This window comes from Perognathus longimembris, chromosome 12 (assembly GCF_023159225.1).
Source record: "Perognathus longimembris pacificus isolate PPM17 chromosome 12, ASM2315922v1, whole genome shotgun sequence".
NCBI lineage: Eukaryota > Metazoa > Chordata > Mammalia > Rodentia > Heteromyidae > Perognathus > Perognathus longimembris.
This window is the reverse complement of record NC_063172.1, coordinates 12,462,778-12,485,465: the sequence shown is the minus strand read 5'-3', so window position 1 is coordinate 12,485,465 and position 22,688 is coordinate 12,462,778. Positions and strand designations below refer to the sequence as shown.

Sequence of the window (22,688 nt, the reverse complement as noted above, 5' to 3'; positions counted from 1 at the left end):
CCCACCGAATGTAACACGGGCACGGAGGGGAACACAAGTGCTATCCGTGCGGCTCGCGGGTCTCCACAAATCGACACACTGGAAACCGGGCAACGCCGCCTCTTACCGATAAACCTGAAGCGACTCATGACCGCGGCACAGGCTCCTCCCCGGCGGAAGCGGAAGTGGCGGGCCCTCGTTGTCCTTCCGGCCTCTCGCCCCGCCCTTCCGGCCGCCCGCCCCGCCCACTCCCCCTAGCATTCGCCGGCGGCCGCTGCCGGAGCGCGGGGCCGCGGCCATGGCGTTCTGTCCGCCGCCGGCCTACCTGACGCATCAGCAGAAGGTGCTGCGGCTTTACAAGCGGGCGCTGCGACACCTGGAGTCGTGGTGTGTCCACAGGTGGGAGAAGGGGACCCGGGGCTCGGGGGGGGGGGGGCGAAGTGGAGGCCCGAAGGCCTGGAGGGAACCAGGCGGCTCAAGGACATTGGGGACGGAATAGGACGGTCACCGCTGCCCGACCCGGGTTCGAATCCACACTTCCCCCGCCCGTGGCTGGCTGCTGGACCTCGGGATGCATGCGGGCTGCAGGCCACACAGGCTTCCGTTTTCCGAGCCGTAAAATCTACTCAAGACACAGTCCTGCGGGCCCCATGATTACATAAAATAAGGAAACGGCGCTCAAAACAGAACGCTCTCTTCCTGATCCTGCCCAATATTTACGGTGACAGTGGGTACAGTATCCTTTTTCTTTAGGCCGCAGGACAGTGCAAGAGTTAGGAAGGATCTTAGCTTTATTTTACGGATGGCCACACTGAAGCATAGCATACATAGCAGCACAGCTGCTCTGTGGCAGTCGGAGTTAAACCTTTAAGTGTCCAGGGGAAAGAACCCAAAGGCACAATGCCTCTGTGTCTCTTAACACTCAAAATTAATATTTATTGAAATGGGGGAAAATTAAATATCTCCAACTATCCTCATTCACTCCCTTTCCCCTTGGCTTTTCTCATTTTTAGCTTCCTCTGGTCCTTACTTGCCCATTTCTCTTTCTTTTCTAATCACCAGTGAAGACTTGTCTTAGAATATGGTCTCAAAATATGTAGATTTCCGTGGCCTAAATGCAGTGTAAAATGAGGGTGACAACCCAAGATGTTTGAATATCAGGCCACCCTTACATAATCTTAAAGCTTAGTTCCAGTCAAAGGGCTCTGGGGAAAAACAAAACAAAACAAAACTGTGGAAAGCTGATACCTGGAAGAGTTGGAGAGGGTACCCTTGAAGCCCAGAATGCAAATTGGTGATATGCAAATTGGTGATCATACTTCTCTTTTGCTAGGCAGGAAGGTGATAGGTAAAAGGTGATACAATTGTGAGTTTCTTCCCAGATTTTTTTTTATTCATTTATATGAATGACAGGATTTGCAATTCAATTTCTGTATTGGATTCCAAATAAGTAAAAGTCAGTGGATTAGTGGGAATTAGGGACATGTGTACTAATAGATAACAGAATTATTAATCTTAAAAAGGAAGGTAAGCCATTATGAATTCAAAAATGCTAAATCTGGGAATATGAAAGCAATAATCCTTGAAGAAATGTTAAAACTAGTTACTATAACTACAATGGCACAAAAATTTTAAATCTCCCTGATAACCTTTCTTCCTGATAACCATTGCTTGAATTTCTTCCACCTTCATAGAGCTGTTTGTGGTTCCAAGCGAGGCTGTCTGTACTGCTGTATATGCTAGAGGCGCTACCATTTAATACTGCGACTTGGGTTAGCCATCTTTGCTCATTTACCTGTAGTGCTATAATTCCATTTGTTAGATCATTGACTATTCTCTGTAACACAATCTATCTAAATTCCATAAAATCAAATGTAGCCTTCCTTTTTCTCCTCCATTCTGACTCTAGATTTTTTTTTTGCCTTAGCTAATGGCATTATTAGTAATTCAGACACTAAGCCCTAACTCAAAATTGTTCTCAAGGATTTAGTAGTGAACCTCTGTGCAGTTAACACATATGCTTATAAAGCCATGTATAGCTAAGTGGCTCACACCTGTAATCCTAACTACTCAGGAGGCTGAGATCTAAGGGTCACTGTTTGAAGCCATCCTGGGCAGGAAAATCCATGACTCTTTTATTTCCAACTAACCAGCAAAAGGCCAGAAGTTGAACTGTCGTTCAACTGGCAAGCCTCAGTGTGATTACAAAACAAACCATGGGTTTTATATGTTTCCTGTCCCATATTATAGTGGTTACATTATGGAGCCTTTGAGATACATCAGGTACTGTGTGAAATGTGTTTTGGAACATTGGGTGTTCATGACACCCTTAGGATAGAGGCACTGTTATCAACAAAGAAAAGGAGCCTGCGGTCTACAGAAGTCAAGTAACTTACTACCAGCTAGTGGTAGAGGAGCTAAGATGGAACCCATCTCATTACTTGGTATTCTAAATAATGTCTCTCGTATCCTGCCATGGCCACTGGCTGTTTTAGTCCCTGTCACCTGTGACCTGGACTGTTGCCAAAGCCTCCTGACATGTCTGCTCATAGCTTCTTCAGGACCAAACTGTAGTTTGGCTAAGGTCATGTTGGTAGCATCAGAATCGGGATTCAAACCCAGTTCTGTAGGACTTGAGCAAAACCGTCCACAAATGTTGAATGAACCTGCAGAAACGATAGCTTTTCTCTTTTTACTAATTCTCTTTTTAAGTCCCCATTCCTTCATTGTAGTATAGGGAGTCCTTTTCATTAATTTTTTGTTAATTATTTATGTTTGCTGCTTTTGGGGCGATGTGGCCCCTCTCTTGTGCACTTATGGGGGGGGGGGCGGGGGCAGACAGTCGCACTGCCCCTCCAGGTGGCGTTAGTGGGAACTTGGCTTTGGTCAGCTTGGCTGTACTGCCCGCTGGAGTAGATAACATTTCTGATCTCCCACAATCATTTGGCTTCAGGGACAAATACCGGTACTTTGCTTGTTTGCTGAGAGCCCGGTTTGATGAACATCGGAATGAAAAGGATATGATGAGGGCCACACAGCTGCTGAGGGAGGCGGAAGAAGAATTCTGGCAGAATCAGCACCCACAGCCGTATATCTTCCCTGACTCCCCTGGGGGCACCTCCTACGAGAGATATGAGTGCTTCAAGGTAGGTGGGGACGGCAGTGCCACTCTTCCATAGCAGACTGTGTGTCTCAGTCCACACCTCAACCTGCATCCTTTGCCCTTGCAGGGGTGACTAGATTTCTTTTCCTCAAGTTGGCATACTGTTATTTCAGGCATCAGCTGTCTCTCGGATCCCATTAAGACGTATCTCCTTAAATTCAGCTTTGAGATTTTTGTACTGTAGTATATTTTTTGGCAAAGTAGACTGCTACATTACTTAGTAAATAACTCAATTGGAGACTTTTAAAATAAATCAGTTTGGGTTGGTACTTGATATTTTTTGAGAAACTCTTAAGTGCTACTTCGAAATAACCACTTGTTGCATTTAGAAAACCCAACTGGGAGAAATGATCTCAGCTGTCTTGGTTCTGTCATTTTTCAGCTGCAAAATCGTTCACTGTAGGGCATTCTTTATCTTGGGTCCCTGCTTATTCCCCTCTGCCACTCATTGCTTAGAGTCAGGAACAATCTGATAGTTGCCTTAGTTATAAAAATACACCTTGGTTTTTGACCTCCATCTCCTGAGCAGACCTGTCAGTGGGATGTAAAGGAATCCTGTGGAATAACCCCATAATTTGCTGTCGTGGCAGGTTCCAGAATGGTGTTTAGATTACTGGCATCCTTCTGAGAAGGCAATGTATCCTGATTACTTCGCCAAGAGAGAGAAGTGGATTAAACTACGGAGGGAGAGCTGGGAGAGAGAGGTACGTCCTGCTGTTCCCCTTGCTGTTCACTGCAGTCCCATTTCGCCCATGTGCTGGGGTTGAGGCTCCTGGCTGGAACTAAAGTGCTTTAGATTCTGTGTGTTCACTTTCAGATCAGTGAAAATGTCAAAATGATCAAATGATCATTTGGCTTTTGTCTTCTCTCATTAGCTTCTCCCCTCCTTCTTAGTCCTTTGCCTGACCTTCACACGCCGTAATACTCCTTCTTCTAGAAGCCTTAGGCCTTTTTTACTCATCTCAATTGCTCAGTCTGACTGTAGTGTGAAGAATACATTGGAGACAGCAGGAAGAAAAGCAGCAGGTGCATTCTGCAGTCATTGTGACTACAGTCCGCGATGGGGAAGCAATCATTAGCATGTAAAGATGGGAGGGGAGGAGAGGGCATGTGAGGAACCAAGAACAGTTTCCAGGTCCCAGGTGTAATGTCTGGAGTTCCACGGTAGTGGTTAGGATAGAGAGCCCCAGGGAGAAGGTGGACAGCGAGTGTCAGAGGGACAGTTAGGTGTAACATTTGAGGATCCTGCCAGTCATCAGGTGCAGATGCCATAGGCAACATTGGGTGTGAGAATCTGGTGTAGAAAGAGAAATATGTGAGTTTTCAGTTGTTTTTAAAGCCACAAAAATGAATGCAATCCTCCACATAGTAAAGAGAGAAGAAAAGGAGAAGGGATTTTTTTCTCCTTAATGGAAGACATCAGGTGTGTGTGAATGGATTTGGGCTGGAAGCCGTGTGGCCCCTTGTTTTGTTGTTGTGAAGCATGCATTCATTGCCTGGGAGGAGGAACACTGTAACATTTCCACAGGTATACAAATCAGCTTCTGATTTTTAATGAACTCAGAAGCCGATGTGAGTGGGCACTGCCTATGTGAAAAATGTGTTAATGGTGTTAGCTGAGGAGAACATGCGCTTTTGGGGAAAAAAACCAAGGTTGCCAGGCAATGGCGAAGGTACATTAGAGGTTGACTGATAAATGTGGAATAACACCCATTTCTTCCAGTAATTTTCTTTTTCCTCTTTAGCAATACTGTTTGGATGTAGGGTTAAAGGTGGGTGGCTAGTTTGTCCAGGGTAACAGAGAACTTAAGGTTATTCAGAAGGGAGTGATTGTCATGATAAGATCTGACTGAAGAAAGGGAATAATACTACCCTGTATGGTGCATGCTTGTAACCCCAGCATTCAGGAGGCTGAGGGAGGAGAATGACAAGCTTGAGGCCACCTGGCTACATGGCTTAGCTCCTGGCTAAATAGTAGATAGGGTGGTTCATGCCTGTAATCCTAGCTAGCTGGAAGGCTGAGACACTGAGGTCAGAAGGATTGACATTTGAAGCCAACCAAGATACCCCATATGTTATCCTAGCTGTGGTATCCAGATCGAGGTTATTCTGGGTAAAGAAAAACCATGTTTGAAAATAACAAAAATAAAAAGAGCTGGGGGCTGGCATAAGTGGTAGGGTATGTCCAGCAAGCCAGGCTCTTAAGTTTAAACCCCAGTACAGGGAAGGCAAGAGGGAGAGAGGAAGTAATAGCCAGGGGGGCATGGAAGCAAATAAGAAGGCAGGCAGAAGTTGGATAATGGGGAATCGGAAATCTTGAAGGGGAAAGCATGCCTGGTATGGGGATAAGGCCCCGGATGTTGGCTGCTGGAAGCCCTTGGCCAACGTGTAGAAGAAAGGTCGCCGTGGCCAGGGGCACCGTGTTTTGTAAGAGGTGCTTGACGTGGGATTTTCATTCCACAGCTGGTCACCAGTAACCTCTTGCCCTCTGAAGCATTCCTGTAGCTTACCCACCTTTCCACCATTGTCAACCAGCAGTGTGTGTGGAGAGAACTTCAGCTTTTAGGCATCCTGTTAGGGATCTCAGAGTTTGCTAGAACCAGGGATGGTTGGGCCAGGCAGAATTGTGCCTTTTCACATGCAGCTTCCTGCTGCTTCTTGTCCTCGCTGCTGCAGGAGGTGCTTGCGATTAGCATCCCTAATGTTTATGAACTGAGGTTTCATGAAGTCTATTTAGTTGAGATACAAGAATGTTTTTCTGGGGGGAACCACTATAGGTGCTTGACCAGGGAAACTGGGAAGGTAACTGCCATGTTTTGCTTAAAGCCAAGAGGAGTTCTTTTGCTGCTTTAAGAAAGGAAAAAGCGGGCTGGGGATATGGCCTAGTGGCAAGAGTGCTTGCCTCGTATACGTGAGGCCCTGAGTTCGATTCCCCAGCACCACATATACAGTGGCACTGTGGCTCAAGTGGCAGAGTGCTAGCCTTGAGTGGGAAGAAGCCAGGGACAGTGCTCAGGCCCTGAGTCCAAGCCCCAGGACTGGCCAAAAAAAAAAAAAAAAAGGAAAAAGCAGCTGAGCGCTAGTGACTCATGCCTTCAGTCCTAGCTGCTTATGAGGCTGAGATCTGAGCCGGCCGGGACAGGAAAGATTGCGAAACTCCTATCTCCAATAAACTACTCAAAAAAGGCTGAAGGTGGCGATGGGGCTCAAGTGGTAAAGCACGAGCTTTGAGTAAAAGCAGCTCAGGGACAGTGCCCAGGCCCTGAATTCAAGTCCCAGGACCAGCAAAAAAGAAAAGGCTTTCCTGTGGGAGTAATGAAAGTACCAAAAAAAAAAAAAAAAAAGTGTGCCACAAGCATCTCGTGGGAGCAGACAAGGCGGGGGGGGGGGGGTGGTGTGAGCCGCTCACACTCCCTCCGTGGTCCTCCCCACTCCCTTCTAGGTTAAGCAGCTGCAGGATGAAACGCCCCCCGGGGGTCCCAAGACAGAAGCTTTGCCTCCGGCCAGGAAGGAAGGCGACTTGCCCCCGCTGTGGTGGCACATCGTGACCAGACCTCGGGACCGGCCGGTGTAGACACACTCTTCCCGCCAGCAAGTGAGGATGGAAAGTATGTTAGCACACATACACACTTGCCCTAATAAAAATACTGAACATGGTCCGCCAGGCCCGCGCTGTCCTTGTCACGTGACTGCCTGAGTCACTGTTCTTATTACCACGTATCAAACTACATAAAGAAAACTAGTCACATGTCGTAATATTGATAGCACATGCAATCAGCAAGGGAAAAGGAGCCAAATTAGGTAAGAGATTCACTTCAAAGACAGCTGAACCAACTCTCAATTAAGGGCTTCGTGCTATAGTGTGGAATGGACAAAGCTGAGAAGGGAGTGTGGGGGCTTGGGACCTTTGGCCTCCTAGTGATTGCACAAATGGGATTTTAGTTTTGCTGAAAGGGAACAGGCGGCTTGTCCACCGCGACCGGCAGGGGGCGCTCATGCAGTGAGGCAGAGGAGAGCAGGTTGGCTGGTGGGGGCTGTGCTGCTTCCACGGTGGCTGGGCTGTTCACAGACTTGGAGGTAAGCGTGCGACCGCTCAGGGTGAGCCAGTCTGGGGTTTTTAAAAGGACGTCTTACCCCTTTATTTCTCACTGGCAGAGCTTATGAGCAGCATAAAAGGTTTTGTCAGTTGGTTAAATAAGCTCAGTCTGAGTCTCAGTCCCACATCTGATTTTAATAAAAGACTTGAAATAAGGGGCTTTTTTTTTCTTTCTAGTGGTTCTTTATTTATAATGTAGGCAGAAGCAATTGTTACAATGTAGAAGGGAGACACATCACACAGGTGTTGTTATTTATACAAGTTCAGAACGAAAACCTGCACAGGAGAGGTCAACTCTCAGTACAAACTAGCAACTAAAACCACAATAATTTACCCTTAGAAAGGATTTCTTTATTTTCAGCTGTGACACTGCTTTTACAATATGCAAAAACACAAACAGAGCTACCCAAGGTGTTTTGTCACATTTCTTTCTACTTTGGATTTGGCAACATTTTATATTAAATTTATTCAGATTATACTAACGTTTAATAACTAAACGAGTGAGAAGCTGTACCAAGGTACAGTCACATCCATTTATTTCCAAGGTTTAAAATACCATTTTTTATCTATTGTAATTACCTTGTAATGATCTCTGCATTTGCAGAAACCATCTTAAGCATCATATGCACAATGCATCAGCTACTTTTAGTCATCAAGATTGGTGGGCTACACCACAGGCACTACTGCTGCTTCCAGTCTGCAGAAGGAGCTTGTTTTTCAAAGGAAAAAAAAAGCTTAGTGTCTAATCATCATGCCTTTGCTTTAAAGCCATATAACATAAAGTGTCCTTGAGCAATCACAGCAGTGTTAAATGTTAGTATATAGAACAATGACTGTACAGAACATTACTCACATCCAATGTGGTTATTATGTATTAAAGCATAAGATATGTCACAAGATTAGCACCAACAGAAATCTGTAGGCATGGGGACCCACCAAGTTCTTCCTGGAGAGGCCTAGGCACAAATGTGCAGTCAGCTGCCCTACTTCTAAGGGACTGGCTCCTTTACACAGATGTCTCCAAATGTCCCTTCAACGCTACAAACCTCTGTTGACTAAGGGATGGGCATTATAACAAATCTAACTTCCACTTAACAAATGCCAAATCCATTCCGAAAAAACAGCCTAGAATACAAAAGGAAAAGAAAAAAAAAAGACAGTATAGTGGTCAGATTCCCAGTGACAATAAATAAATCCTCCTCTTCAATGTTTAGTAGGTAGCCAATTGACTGCCATTGATGGAAGGAAGATAAGAAAAACAAGCCCCAGATTGGTAAACACATTGGCAAATCGCTAGACTTAAGCTGGTTGTCCTTGTGAAATACACTCGGAGCGTCTTCGAAATGATCTGGGCTTCGCAAGCACCCAGCCTGCTGGGCACAGTTAAGTACAAGGCATTTGTTCTAAGAATTCCCTGCGATTACTTTTGATGAACTGCCTTACCCCTTCGGATGCATCTAGACTCCACAGAAGTGAGAACCTACAGACAAGAAGCTAGGTGGGGAGGGATTCTCCACGTACCCGTGATGGCGGCATGCGTGGCACTGGAGGTGGGCGCTGTGTGAGGTCGAGAGGAATGGTGGGAGAAAGGAAGTCCTTAAACACCCTACGGAAACAAACACTGCAATCCAGTATGGCTTATTCGGATGCATTTACCATGAAGCTACTAGAAAGTCAACCTACCAGGCTACTCTTAAATGGAACAGGATCGGCTATGTTGACGGTGTGCCCCTCCCACAGCCCTCCCCACCCACAATCCCAGACCACCTATCATTTCCGGACCTCTCTCAGTATTGCTCATCAGTGTTAACTCCTGCATTTCCCATCCAGAACATAGTACATTTCAACGAGGATTTTTATCCCTTATCCATTTTGTTTGTACATTAAAATAACTTGATTTTGCTCCTAAACTAGACTACTACAGTGCATCTACAAAAGCTTGCAGGGAGGAAAAAAAAAGTAGTATATAGTAATCCTTTTCTGAAATTAACTACTTTGTGGTTCCCTTCCCCACCCCCTCCCCACCATATGCATTTAAAATTTTACAAAGACTTATAAAAAAGTTAAATGGAATTTGGCACCTTCAGAAAAAAAAAATCCAAAGGGAAAACTAAGATTCAATTGTGCAGAAAGAAAATTGTCAATATTTACAAATCAAGGATCAGGATTATGTCAGTTACATGTGTTGCTTTTCATTCTTATCTAATGGTGTGGAGTACTTTTCAAAAGAGCTGAATTCTGAGTTGCCTACAAAAACCTTTTGTTTTGTTTGGTTATACATTGGAATGGATCAAGACAAACTGTTTTATCAAAGAGTTCGATGGGGGCGGGGGGCGGCAGCGGCATTTCCCGGGAGCCTAGGAGAGGCGCGGGGCCGAGCGGTCGTTGGTGGTGGTCTTCTTCAGCTTCACGCCCCTTCGGATGGCATTCAGCATGTCTTCTCCTTGAGGAGCATCTCGGGGGCTCAGGTCCGCAGGGTCGCTCTCGGGACTCCGGCCTGGGGAGACGGTGGCACTCGGGGGATCGCGCTCTTGATCCTCGGCCTCGCTCTCCGGAATTGCCGGTCTGTGCTCCTCGAGGATACTGGGCTTTGGGCCTGGAAGTGGAGGATTGATGGAGGCTTGCCCACTCCACATGGACGAGGGAATCTTGGTGGCCCCCGGGGAGCCACCACCCACAGATGGAGACTCGGGGCTGTGCTCACCCCGCTCCTCTGGCCCATCGGGTGTGGTTGGCAGTACCCCCGGCAGGTCTGGGACAGTGGGGGTTTTGACGGGGATCACTGGTGTTTTGATGGGGATGGGACCCACTCCAATGGTCCCCCGGCGGACAGAAGGCTTGGTGGAAGGGGTCCGTCGAATGGTTGCAACCCCAGGGGTGACCACGGCAGGTCCCAGCGTGGTGGGAAGGCCGGCTGTGGAGGCGGGGCGCTTGGCCTGGAACATCCGCCGGTAGGACTGGCTGATGTCGCTGTTTCTTGGAATGGTGGAGGATTTGTCAAAGTCCTGCTGCTCTGCCTCCTGGTCACCACTGACGGAGAAGTAATCGTAATCTGAAACTGATGATAGCATTTGATTAGACAGACCCAACGGAGCAGCTCAGCTGTCTGACTCTCCTGTGCTGGGAGGACAGGAGGCACCTGAGGCAGGGGTACACGTGACCTCATCCCGGTCTCCCAACACTGCTGAAGTATTTCACCAAGAACTCCTCAGCAGGCCCCTTTACTCTGTTCACGACCGTGTAGACCTGGGCACGGCGCACTGTAACCATGCAGGAACTGTTAAGATGGACAGAGGATGGGAAACTGGCAGGCCACAGCGAACCATCTCCCAAATCCAGATCTGGGAGGAATGAAGGGGATGTCACATCCTCAGGTCTGAATCAGACATGAAAAACAAACCTCAAATAGGCTACTGTTGGCCTTAACCTTTTCCTGGTCAACTGGGTAGGTCGAGGCTAGAAAAGAATGGAGCTGGCTGGGTGTAGTGGCTCAAGACTCCTAGCTAGGGGGGAGCGGGGATAAAGACTGAGAGGTCCAGGTTCAAGGCCAACCCAGTCATAAAAGTTTGGTGGACTCCATCTTGACTGACAAATGGCTGAACACAGTACCACACATGTGCCATCAACAAATAGGAGAATCACAATCCAGGCAGGCCTGGGCATAAAATGAAACCCCATCTTGAAAATAAGCGAACCCCAAAAAGGGGCTAGAGGTGTGGCTCAAGAGGTAGAGCACCCAAGTAGCAAGCATAAGGCCCTGAATTCAAACTAAAAAAGAAAAAAAGAATGGAGCTACTGGGAGAACATAGGCTGTAAAAATTAAATACCAAAGTAAGCATAAAGTACTTCTCACACAACACCAAAACAAAAATGAAGCCATTGGGGCTGAGAATGTGGCTTAGTGGTAAGAGTGCTTGTCTAGCATGCATGAAGCTCTGGGTTCAATTGCTCAGCACCACATCAACAGAAAAAGCCAGAAGTGGCGCTGTGGCTCAAGTGACAGAGTGCTAGCCTTGAGCAAAAAGAAGCCAGGGACAGTGCTCAGGCCCTGAGTCCAAGCCCCAGGACTGGCTAAAAAGAAAAAGCAGCAGCTGTTATTAACAGTGTATGTCTCTCAGTTCAGAACCACCATGCACCTGATGGAGAATTGAGAAAAGGGACTAAAATCCAGGTCAGTTCTCACGTGGCCGTTCCCTGACCACCCCAGGCACCTCTCGAACGCGTTCCCAGGCGCCACGGCAGTCCTGAAGCCCATCTGCTGGCCAGGGGCTCGACTGGGCTGCCAGCCTCTTGCGGCCCCTGGGGGGTGGGGGGGAGGAATGGAGGCCGGCTGCCCGTACCTTGGGAGGGAATGGTGTCCTCAGAGCAGCACGGGGTGGTGGTCTGGGTGCTGTAGCCACTGGAGCACTGCAAGGAGTCCCGGCTGCTCCTCTGCGTGTCCAGCTGCAGGCCCCGGGACAGGGCCAGCGCCAGCTCCTCACACGCCTCCATCTCCTCGCCGGGCTGCAGGGTGGAGAGAAGGACAGGTCGTGAGCGCCCGGAACCTCCTGTGATGGCCTCCGATGGGCTCCTGCTATCATTCTTCTTCTGGTCCTGTGAAAACTAGACATCTGTAGGCCTGGATCGACACTGACTTGCTTATATCCTGTCCAGGTTCTAGAAAGTTCTGCATGTCTCATTCCCATACAGAGCTTTTCCCTGGGGGACTTGTCAGCAGGGAGTACACACCAGCTCCCCTAGCTGTTAGCCTGGGCCCCCAGTGGCTGGCCAGCAGACAGCCCCCAGCCAGGCTATGAGGACCCCATGGGTAATAACAAGAGTGTCACCCGAGCGGCCGCCGACACGGTCATGCTCCGTGGTCTCTGCGCCTCCTCGGCAGCGGCTGCTGGGCCTCCTCCGGCCGGGGCAGATCCTCCCCCGCTGGGGTCCGGCTCCCGCTTGTCCTTGCGCCGCTGGAGGGTATTCACCATCGGCTGGTCATAGGGGCCTGGCTTAGCCCAGTCCTAAGCAGAACAGTGCGGTCAGGAGCCAGAGCCCCGTCCCTTGTGAAGGGCTGAAGTTACCCTCAAACGGACCCCACCCAGCTCCAAAAGGCAGGAGTGGAATGCCCTCTGGGGGGCCCTAGGTACCTCTCTTTTTCTCATCTCTCCCAAGATGAAAAACCCTCGACATTCAGGCAGGTAACAAGAGAGCCTTAGTCAACAGCCATGTAACGGGCAGCTAGGGCAGCCACCAAGGGAGAGCTGCCCCTCCGGGCCTGGCCTGGCCTTTGTGGAAGGGACCATCTCAAGAGCAACCAGAATGACTGGGATGGGGGAGGACCACCAGGGGGCAGTAGAGCAACTGGTCTCCCTACAGCTGACTACTCCACCTTTGAGAAAGTGAGCCTGGAGAGGCAGGGCAGGCGGGGACAGGGAGGGAGGGCTCGTAGGGTGGGGCTCATCTGATGGGATCTGAGGAAGGCCCGGAACCTGGTGACCCATTTTGCAAATCAGGGTTCCCCCAAAGGAACCGAAGAGCCGCAGGGGCATCCACAGCACTGGCTACGAGAGCATCTGAAGGTTTGTTTTGATAGTACAGCCAACATGTGTTCAACATAAAATGATCAAAGCGATAAAGTCTTCCTATACTTTCAGGATAAACCAGGTCAGTCCATTTACATACCGGACTCTGGTTCTGTGACCCCCCGCCCAGCAGAAGACTCACTCAGAACAAGGCTGAGCTGTGTGGCTGAGTAGATAATATAGGCTCTTGGATAAAACTAACCAGCCCAGAGGCCCAGAGGCAGAAACCCAGCAGGCTTCATCCAATTCTTCCAGGCAGAGCTGGGGGGCCCTTCACCTGGGAGCCCAGACTCCCTGCAGGGCAGGGAACCCGTCTATTAGACTCAAACTGAAGGAGAATGTCCCGGTCTCCACTCCAGGTGGAAAGGGCCAGGTGAGAGCTGCAAGCTACCCTGTGGCTTCTTCAGTGGGGATTTACTGAGGGAGAGGGGTTATGGAGAAGGCAGAGTGTGAAAGGAGGCGGAGGGAAGAGTCAAGGGGAGCACAGTGGAACAGAAAAAGGTGAGCACAGAGGCAATGAGGGGGGGAGGAGGAAGGGCTAGAGGGAGGGAGGGAGGGAGGAGAGACACAAACCTTCCAGCTAGGGATCTGAGATGACGGGAACATGCCGGGCCCAATGGTGTAATAATGAGCGTAGTCTGGAAGGTGGAGAGAGGTGGCCCGAGGGAGCAGACGGGAGGCAGGCAGGCAATGGGGGACAGGGCCCGCACCCACAGGCCCCACATGGGACTCACTTGATAAACTACAGTGAGAAAACCCATTAGACAACTGGAAACGAAAACAAACAAAAAGGGGGAAGAAAAGGAAAAAAAAATTAATACAACAGGATGAGTGTGGAGACATAAGATGGCATTGACTTTGGGGCAAGGGGGTGGGGGGGTACCCCTGAATATTTACAAAGGAAACAAACACTGGGGCTCTGATCAGAGACGTTCCGTGATGCACGAGGAAAAAGCTGGAGAACAAAGAATGCACAGAGACTCAGCACCGAGCAGAGTTCCTGTCATTGTCTGGCCTGGGTTTCAGGAGAGTTTGGACATGGATCAGTGTTCTAAATTGCTGCAGTGTTCTTGGTGGCTTTTGTATTTTCATTATTTCATAAAGCATAATTACACAGGGATAGGAATTTGCGTATCTTGTTATGCAAATTTAAAACATGCAGAAGCTCCTTCAAATGAATCAGTCTGTCCTGGTTTCATCACATGAAGCTGCTTCCAATGAACATGTTTATCCAGAATCATTACAGTGTTTAGAAGCAGATTCCAATCAAGGGTAGGGGTTGGCGGCTGCAAACTAAAAGGCAGAAAAGCACACAGCTTCTAACACACGTGAAATGTCACATCCAACAGTCTTGTGGGACACTAGGGAAGGGAAAGGGAGAATGGATGGGTTGTGAAAGAAGCCTTCACACCTCGACGTTCCCCGTGCCCTTCCTCTCCCTCGGTTTCAATACCCAGGCCAATGGTGACCAGCCAGAAGCTCATTCAAGAAAAAGCCCTCGCTCGGCCCCTTTCCACCCTCTGGGCTCCAGAAGGGCCCCCCTATCTAGATGGTGACACTGAGTTTCCACACTCCTGTGGCTCTGAGGACCCAAGGTGTGCAGGGAGAGGGGTGGGGAGAGCAGCCGTGGCCCACGTGGCTGCGGGCCCTGCAGGTCGGTCACCTTCTCTGTGGACACCCAGGCGCCCATGGTGGAGCCTGAGCTGACAGAGGTGGGGGAGCTGCACTCGCTCACTGACTGGCAGGTTTCCGAGGCTTCGGAGGAGGCCGAGCTGGACGAGTTCTGCAGCGGAGGGGGTGGGGGGAGGAGCACACAGGGGACCAAGGAACCAAACCACACACCACCAAAAACCATAGTAAATTAAAATTAAGGATGGGGGAGGGAAGGGCATGCACAGGGGAAGGGGAGAGAGACAGACATAGACACAGAAGAAGGGAAGGATGAGAGAAGCAGAGGGTTAGGGTTATTTTGTCCCCAAAGTTGTACGCACACAGAGCTTTCAAGCCCTCGAAAAGCATGAACCCCACAAGCACTAGACCGCTGGACTGTAGGCGCCAGGATGTTGTGTGTGCCTGGCACCGAAGCATCTTCTCAAGGCCCCGGAACTTCCCACAAGGCGCTCTGTTCATCTACGGCAAGCCCGGGGCCCAGGAGGGCTGGCCTGTTCTCGTCTCTGTAAATGCGCGGGTATTCTAGGAGTTGTACCAGGCTGACTCAGTCTCCTGCTGGTGGGCGGGGCTCGTGGGCTTAGCTTCCTGGCATTCTGCTGCTTTAGGAAAATCATGACACCTCTCACCTTTCCAGTCCTGAACCTGGTAAGTACCACAGAGGATAAGCACCAATGACTATTTTCTGGTAACTTGGGTCCCCTGGCTGTATGCAGCTACTTGCTTTCTGCTTGTCTGGCTTAAACCCAGTCTGTTTTAAAAAGCTGGGCCCTTCTAGGCCAAGACTTTCCCCCACAAGTGTCCCCAGGTGAACTGGCAAGGAGGCCAGGCCTCTGTTCTTATCCCTTTCATAAACCACATCACAAATGGACCAAGGTTTAGACCCCCACCCTGCAGACATGAAACAAGGCACTCGGCCGCTGAGCGTGGTATCTTAAGTTGGAGATTTGGATATACGTTCGATCTCTGCCACTTCCTGGCTAAGGACCTGTGGTTTCCAGACAAAGTCGCGATGTTTTCCCTCTAGCATAGTGATCCAGAGCATAAAACTACGTAACGTTTCTGTACTCAGGAGGCAACCCCCGCTGGCTACTACTGATTTGTATAATTCCTTCAAGTTCCCCCTCTACCTTAGGATCACGAATAGCTATAATGTCTTTTTTTTTTTGGTGGGGCAGAGGGCAATATTAGGGACTGAACTTAGGGACTCACGCTTCCTAGGCTAATGTTCTACCACTTGAGTCCCAACCCGAGTGCTTTTGCCTCAGTCTATAGTTCTCCTAATTATACTTACTGAGTACCTGGGATTATAGGCATGCTTCATAGCACACAGCCCTATAATATCATATATATATATATATATATATATATAATTTTGTCATTAAATTCTGCTGCGTTCCTGAGCTTAGTAAAACTACCCTAGGCCTGAGGATGTCCCTCAGCAGTACAGCATGTGTCTAGAATGTGAGAAATCCTCTGTCCCATCAAGCACCAACACAAATAAAACCAAAATCGCCCTAGAGATGCTAGACAAGCAGACACGAGCTTTCAGGGGTCGGAAAACCCTAAGTTGCCACCTTCTACTTCCCCCAACATGAATGGAAGAGGAAGGCTCCCTTCAGTGCATTTACGCAGGATATGGATATATGGATGGCAAGGTCAGAGCGCTTTTCTTGTTTAGAAAGGGGTGTCAGTGCTCTCTACTATGTTAATTTCCAGTCCACTAAAAACAAACACACAATTACACTGCACACTAGAGCAGCTTTTGAACAACTGCAAGTCCGCCTCTCCTTCTGACTATGCACTCTGCTGGACAGCTGGGAAAACACCGTTTAGTGAGGCACATTAACAGGAGACAGGGCCAGGCCAAAGCTCCCCCACAGGGACAAGCACATCAAAACGAGAGCTGCAGCATCTGGCTCCCGGCACTTCCGCGGGAAGTTGAGTCTCTAAGGAACAGAGGGAGGGCCCACCGTCCCACAGACAGCTGAGCAGTGCTGAAGAGCTCTGAGCTGCAGCTGCGAGCCTCTGGACTCCGTGTTAGGTGACAGTGGGATGCTCTGGTTCCCCGGCAGGGGGCACCATGGAGCACGCTAGGTGATGGCACTACGCATGTTCCAGCACTTGAAGCCAGGGATGATGGGTGCACTGGTGTTAAGGAAGAGCCCAGCATCCCGCCACAAGGTGGGATCAACGCCCAGCTATCCCTCTCCTTGCAGAACACCTCCAAAGATGAGGGTTAAGCCAGCAGTGTCCTGAGTCAGAGTGCAGGGGTCTGCTGCGCCCAGGTCCTCCTTACCTGGTTGGCGCCCTCGGGTGGCATAGGGGAGGGCGACTTGGACTGGAAGGCGTCCTGGGATATGAATCCTGAGTCGTGCGAGGAGACGCTGGACAGCCGCACGGGCGCCTGCTGGGCCAGGTTGGAGCTGCGGTAGCGGTAATGTGAGCTGGGGGAATGCGAGTGGGAGCCGCTGGACCGGGAGTCGCTGCTGTTGACACTGTTCAGGCTGCTGTGGGGGGCAAGCAGAGGGTGGCAGGTGTGGAGGGGAGTGGAGGGGAAGGGGGGGTCATGGTGGAAAGGAAGAGGGGGATGGTCAGCAAGCAGCAGAGTGAGAAAGGCACATGACATCATGGCATCTGTCTCTGACCTGGACAAGCAGCACGAACAACAGACTACGAGTTCAAAACTCCAAATCCTTACGCTGGTCAACAAATGATATGCTCAGGTAAGGAACAAAGTGACCATCTCAGGATGGAAGGTGATGATTCAAAAAGTCACCAGCACCCACCCCTGCCATGTGGCCCCCAGGAAGCTGGGAGGCTGACACCCGTGGCAGGCAGAGGCGAGATGGCTAATGGCATCTCATCTACCTGCAGAAATCCTCTCCCTGAAGCAGCACCTACTACAACTTCTGCCATTGCCCTCAGAGGGACCAAGTGGGTCCAGAGGAGCCGATGAACACAGACAAGCAGTGCTCATGGACTCCCCAAGGTGATGCCTTATCTCGGCAAGCCTGGAGAAGAACTTCAACCAAACAGCTTGGTACATTTGCTTTCAAGTGCTTTGAGGCTTTACCAGCAAAGGTGATGCTGAATTGTGACTTTACCCTGACCCCACCTGTTGCTCTGTTAAAATTGGGTGGATCCGGCCTAATAGCACAGCTGTTAAGAGGCAGGCAGCCTTCAGCAACAAATGGTAATCAATGCTAAGCCCTTTGCCTCTGAGATAAAATGGTAAACAGTGCCACGCTCCCTGCGGGTGGGTGTTCTGCCTGCGTTCCACTTGCGGTGCTCAGAAGCATGCTCTGCATTCTGCCTTAATGACTCAGTGATAAAAACCCGGTCTGGGGAAGCTGGATTTGGAAGTTTGCAGTTTCAGCTCTCAGTCCTGCAAGAGACCCCAATTTGCAGCTGACCTAAGCCGGAACAAAGCAGAAGGAAAGCTAAACATAAGGGTTGTACAGAGAACAAAGTGACATGGTCTCCTTGATATATGACTGTTAGGGTGGGTGGGGACAGTAGAGATCAGGTCCACAAAACAAAAAACGTATTGTCAAATGGTATTTCCACAGGTTTGGGTCCTTACATTATGTATCTAAAACCAAACAACCACTGAACATAAAAAGGTCTAGAATAAACCTATCAGTGGATCACAACAGCTCAACAGCTACGTACAGATGATCATATAAGATGAGGATAAGCAAAAACAACTCCAAGAGCTATTGCTGACGTTACATTTAAAGTTCTAGGTGACTCTCCTTTGGCGTACCCTACGTGGTTACTGTATATGATTTTGGTACACTGGATACTGCATATATGCCTACCTGATCTAGAGAGGGGAAAGAAAAACGAGGGTGTAAGATATCACAAGAAATGTACTCACTGCCTTATTATGTAACTGTACCCCTTTTGCACAACACCTTGTCAACAAAATTTAATAAAAATAAAATAAACAAACAATAAAACATAAGGGTTGTAAGACTGGAAAATTCCTTGCACAGACACCTGCGAGTAATCGAGCTTCGGCCCAGACACTGAAGAATGACACCCAAACACGGGTGTTCTTTCAGCTGGTCTTCCGGCCACTTCTTGTTTGCAGCAAGTCCTTCTCAGAGGTTAAGACAGATTTTACTGCTCGCATTTAAGACAAAGAAAAACAACCTGGCCCCAAAAGCAAGCGCCCAGGCTGGCTTCCCTTACCTGCAGACGCTGGATTTTCTGGACATGGTGGTGCTGGGGGAAGAGGGAGGCGTCTGATAGGACCAACTGTAATCAGAGCCTTTCAAGTCCAAGATCACCTGCGGGGACAGAGCGGGCCATAAGCGATCGCCACACACCTCCCCATCCAAAAGCCGCCCTTGTGGGGTGAAAATTACAAGGCCATGTGACTTCTTTTAAGTTGAAGAACCATACTATCAATTCATCCACGTTGCAATCCTTTCTGTGAGACCAGCAAAACTGCAGTTAATAGGGGGAAGGGAGGGAAAAGAAAAGCCATGACACACGGTGGTGGGGTGGGGTGGGGGGGCGGGAGAGGAGGAAGGAAGGAGGGCTGGAGAGAGAATATGAATATATTTTCTGTATGCTGGGGCTGGGGCTTAAACTCAGGACCTCATGTTCTTGTTTGGATTTTCTGCTCAAGACTGGAGCTTGACCACTTGAGGCACACCTCCACTTGTATAGAATGAATGAATGATAATGACCAAGTAACAATTTACAGGAGCTATTTATATAATCCAAGTCTAGGATTTGCAGGATTTTCACCTTGTTAATATCATAAAGGCAGTCATGGTTTGTGGACTTGTTCAACTTGCACTCAAAAACACTTGATGTTCAATGGTTACTTCTGCCCTATTTGGCCAGGGTTAGAAACCTGAAGGCCTGACTGGATAGAATCAGTTGTTTTCACAAATTGTTTCTGCATCTGTCCCTGGGCTGGACAAAGAGCCACTTGAGTGTAAGGTGCGAGGTACACCACTCTTTTACAGAAGAGGTGCTCGCAAGTGTCTACTTCTTCAGTGAATGCACACTCTGGTCTACTAGAAACAATTTCATAAAATACACCACTTCACAATTTATCTTCTGAGCTGACTGTCAAAGAGAAAAGAGAACTGTGTATGAAAGGCTGAAGCCAGCATGTGATTAATCAATGATTTCTCAAACATGTCTCTTCCAACCTGATACAGAGCTAATGTCATGTACACCAATAGAAGTTTATGCTCAGAGCTCAGAACAGGGCCAAACACACCACCCAGGTGTTGTATAGTGACTGGTTATGATCACTATATATTATTACGCCAAGGTCACCTGAAATAGATAGGAGCTAAGATGTGACAGGTGCCACAGAGAATGCTTAGAGTCTTGCACTCCCCCAACTCTCAACTCTCACCTGTTCACTGGAAGAGGGCAGTTTGTGAGGATCCATGGTCAGACTCTTTAGATCTTCCGATATGGTCTGCAGGTGGGTGATTTCCCCTAGCATTGAGATCTCCTCTTCCTTAAGGAAAGAAATTAATGATACTATTGTCACAAGTGATTCTCGCTTACTAGTCACGTCCCAACCACTTTAATTAGGGTCACTGGTAACCGTGCAACACTTCCAACCTTTGGAAGTGTGTGTGTGTGTGTGTGTGTGTGTGTGTGTGTGTGTGTGTGTGTGTGTGTGTGTGTGTGTGTGTGTGTGTGTGTGTGTGTGTGTGTGTGTGTGTGTGTGTGTGTGTGTGTGTGTGTGTGTGTGTGTGTGTGTGTGTGTGTGTGTGTGTGTGTATCAGGGGGAATCTGCTGAAGGTCCACTGAAATACAAAGGAAAAAGAAGCTGGGTGCTAGTGGCTCACACCTGTAATCCTAGCTACTCGGGAAGCTGAGATCTGAGGCTTGTGGTCCAAAGCCAGCCGAGACAGAAAATCCTGTAACATTCATTAACTCCAACTAACCAGTAAAAAGCCAGAAATGGAAGAGTGATTCAAATGGTAGAGTGCCAGCTTCTTTTTCTATTCTTTTTTTTTTTTGCTGGACCTTGAACTCTGGGGCCTGGGCAATGTCCTTAAGCTCCTTTTGTTCTAGGCTGGTACTCTACCATTTGAGGCACAGAGCCACTCCTGGCTTTTCCTGTAATTTAGTTGGAGATCAAGAGTCTCACAGGGCTGGGAATATGGCCTAGTGGCAAGAGTGCTTGCCTCATATGAAGCCCTGGGTTCGATTCCCCAGCACCACATATATAGAAAACGGCCAGAAGTGGCGCTGTGGCTCAAGTGGTACAGTGCTAGCCTTGAGCAAAAAGAAGCCAGGCCCTGAGTCCAAGGCCCCAGGACTAGCAAAAAAAAAAAAAAAAAGAGTCTCACCAAGTTTCCTGCCCTGGCTGGCTTCAAACTTCAATCCTTAGATCCCAGCCTCCTGAGGAGCTAGGATTCCAGGCTTGAGCCACCAGTAAGTGACTGGTTAGAGTGCCAGCTCTGAGTGAAAAAACGAAAGGAGAACACTCAGGCCCTGAGTTCAAGCCCCAGTACCAGTGGGGAAAAAACAAGGAAGAAACCAGTCCTCATCACAGAGTGACGTGATGGGGATGGAGCCTGGGGTCCCACTGAGGTGTCAGACTTCCCAGTGAGCTGGGATCGGGTCTCAACCCATGCCCTCTTGCAGCAGCACCTAGCACGGTGGCTCCCACAGGCTTCAGAGTCAATGCCCAATGGGATCTGGGGATCTCTGGGTCTATATCTTTGCGACAGTACCCGTGTGTTCAGTAGATATTAACGTCTCCCGACTTTGTTTTTTTTGTTTTAGTCCCATTTCCTTCCATGCCACCATCTTAACAGCAAGGAAGTTGGGAATGGAAATATCTTGGTCACCTTCCCAAAGTGCCCGGCTGGACTGGGGCCAGGCAAGAACGGTCCGGAGTAAAGTTTTATCGTCGGGAGGGACAACTCCCATTTAGAGATTTTGCTAGGGCTGGGAAATGCAGGCCAGCAACTCCACAATTGCTCCAAAAATGCCGGCTGCACAAGTTTTCCATCACAGTGTGTGTACAATTTGCTACTAAATCTGATACAACTACTTAAAGATCACTTGAAATTAAAAAAAACACCTAAATATGAATTGATCCACTGAGGCTCTCCTAATTCTTTTACTTCGCCTGGATGTCTCAAAAAAAAAAAAAAATCACCTGAAGGGCTTGTTTCAAACACTGATGGGGCTGGGAATGTGACTTAGTGGGTAGAGTGCTTGCCTAGCATGTATGAAACCTTGGGTTCAATTCCTCAGTACCACACAAACAGAAAATGCCAGAAATGGCAGCTCAAGTGGTCTAGAGTGCTCGCCTTAAGCAAAAGCAGCTCAGGGACAGCACCCAGGCCCTGAGTTCAAGCCCCAGGACTAGCAAACAACAAAACAAAGCAACAGGCTGGGGATATGGCCTAGTGGCAAGAGTGCTTGCCTCGTATACATGAGGCCCTGGGTTCAATTCCCCAGCACCACATATACAGAAAATGGCCAGAAGTGGCGCTGTGGCTCAAGTGGCAGAGTGCTAGCCTTGAGCAAGAAGAGGCCAGGGACAGTGCTCAGGCCCTGAGTCCAAGGCCCAGGACTGGCCAAAAAAACCCCCAAAACAACAAAAAACACTGATGCCAGACCTCTCATTCTCAGAGTTAAGAGATTCAGTGTGTTTGGGTCGAGTCTGAAAATGTTCATTTCTAAGCAGTTCCCAGGAGATACTGCTGGCCCAGGGACCTCACACTTTGAGAATCATCTGCTCAGCCTTCTTGACTGACTTGTGTACCCAAGCCGATCCTTACATCTGGGGCTGAGACCGTGAACAGGACTGCGCCCTTAAGCCTGCCATCAGCACCTCGTAGGCAAGCGCTGTTCTACAAACGCTAACTCCCCCACCACCATCCTGACCACCGCGGACTCTCAATGCTTCTCAATGCCTCGATGGCAGCTGCAGACATGAAGGACGGATGCCCCGCCCCTTCTGGAGCTCTCCATGAACTTACTATCACTGGCCGCAGCATGGAGATGAAGGTGCAGAACCGACCTCGCTCTTCAATCAATGCCTTGCGGACCGCCTGCTTTTCTGTCTCTTCCAATAGGAGATATTTATCGTTGACATCTTGGAGGGCACTGTCCAACTGAGGCTGGATGTCCCCTCGCCCTGCAGATGAAACAAAGCCACAAGAAGGGGCTGGCTGAAATACTGGTTATGAGGAAAAAAACAATCCTCTCC

At 49.0% G+C, this 22,688-nt stretch overlaps 3 protein-coding genes across 9 annotated transcripts in view; 1 reads left to right on the top strand and 2 right to left on the bottom strand.

The window, feature by feature from the left end:
• Tatdn1 (TatD DNase domain containing 1) overlaps window positions 1-159 on the bottom strand; it is a 29,015-nt gene extending 28,856 nt beyond the window's left edge. Inside the window, exon 1 of the mRNA XM_048359286.1 lies at window positions 107-159. Within this exon, the coding sequence (XP_048215243.1) occupies window positions 107-128 (22 nt within the window). The 5' untranslated portion in view covers window positions 129-159. The remainder of the gene's footprint in view (window positions 1-106) is intronic.
• A 62-nt stretch (window positions 160-221) lies between these two features.
• On the top strand, window positions 222-6,801 carry Ndufb9 (NADH:ubiquinone oxidoreductase subunit B9). The gene is made up of 4 exons (XM_048359290.1): window positions 222-378; window positions 2,933-3,125; window positions 3,733-3,846; window positions 6,585-6,801. Exons 1-4 carry the CDS (start codon window positions 278-280, stop codon window positions 6,714-6,716), a joined length of 540 nt encoding a protein of 179 aa, XP_048215247.1. The 5' UTR covers window positions 222-277; the 3' UTR covers window positions 6,717-6,801.
• Window positions 6,802-7,412: 611 nt separating this feature from the next.
• Mtss1 (MTSS I-BAR domain containing 1) overlaps window positions 7,413-22,688 on the bottom strand; it is a 142,367-nt gene continuing 127,091 nt past the window's right edge. For 2 of the 7 annotated variants that reach the window (XM_048359277.1, XM_048359278.1), the window contains 9 exons: window positions 22,459-22,616; window positions 19,860-19,967; window positions 18,671-18,768; window positions 16,770-16,980; window positions 14,466-14,585; window positions 13,376-13,570; window positions 12,065-12,241; window positions 11,579-11,741; window positions 7,413-10,296 (listed from right to left, as the gene is read on the bottom strand). In XM_048359277.1, coding sequence (XP_048215234.1) covers window positions 9,596-10,296; window positions 11,579-11,741; window positions 12,065-12,241; window positions 13,376-13,570; window positions 14,466-14,585; window positions 16,770-16,980; window positions 18,671-18,768; window positions 19,860-19,967; window positions 22,459-22,616 — 1,931 coding nt within the window. In that variant the 3' untranslated portion in view covers window positions 7,413-9,595. The remainder of the gene's footprint in view (window positions 10,297-11,578; window positions 11,742-12,064; window positions 12,242-13,375; window positions 13,571-14,465; window positions 14,586-16,769; window positions 16,981-18,670; window positions 18,769-19,859; window positions 19,968-22,458; window positions 22,617-22,688) is intronic. The other 5 variants (XM_048359280.1, XM_048359281.1, XM_048359282.1 and 2 more) reach the window with 3 other exon arrangements.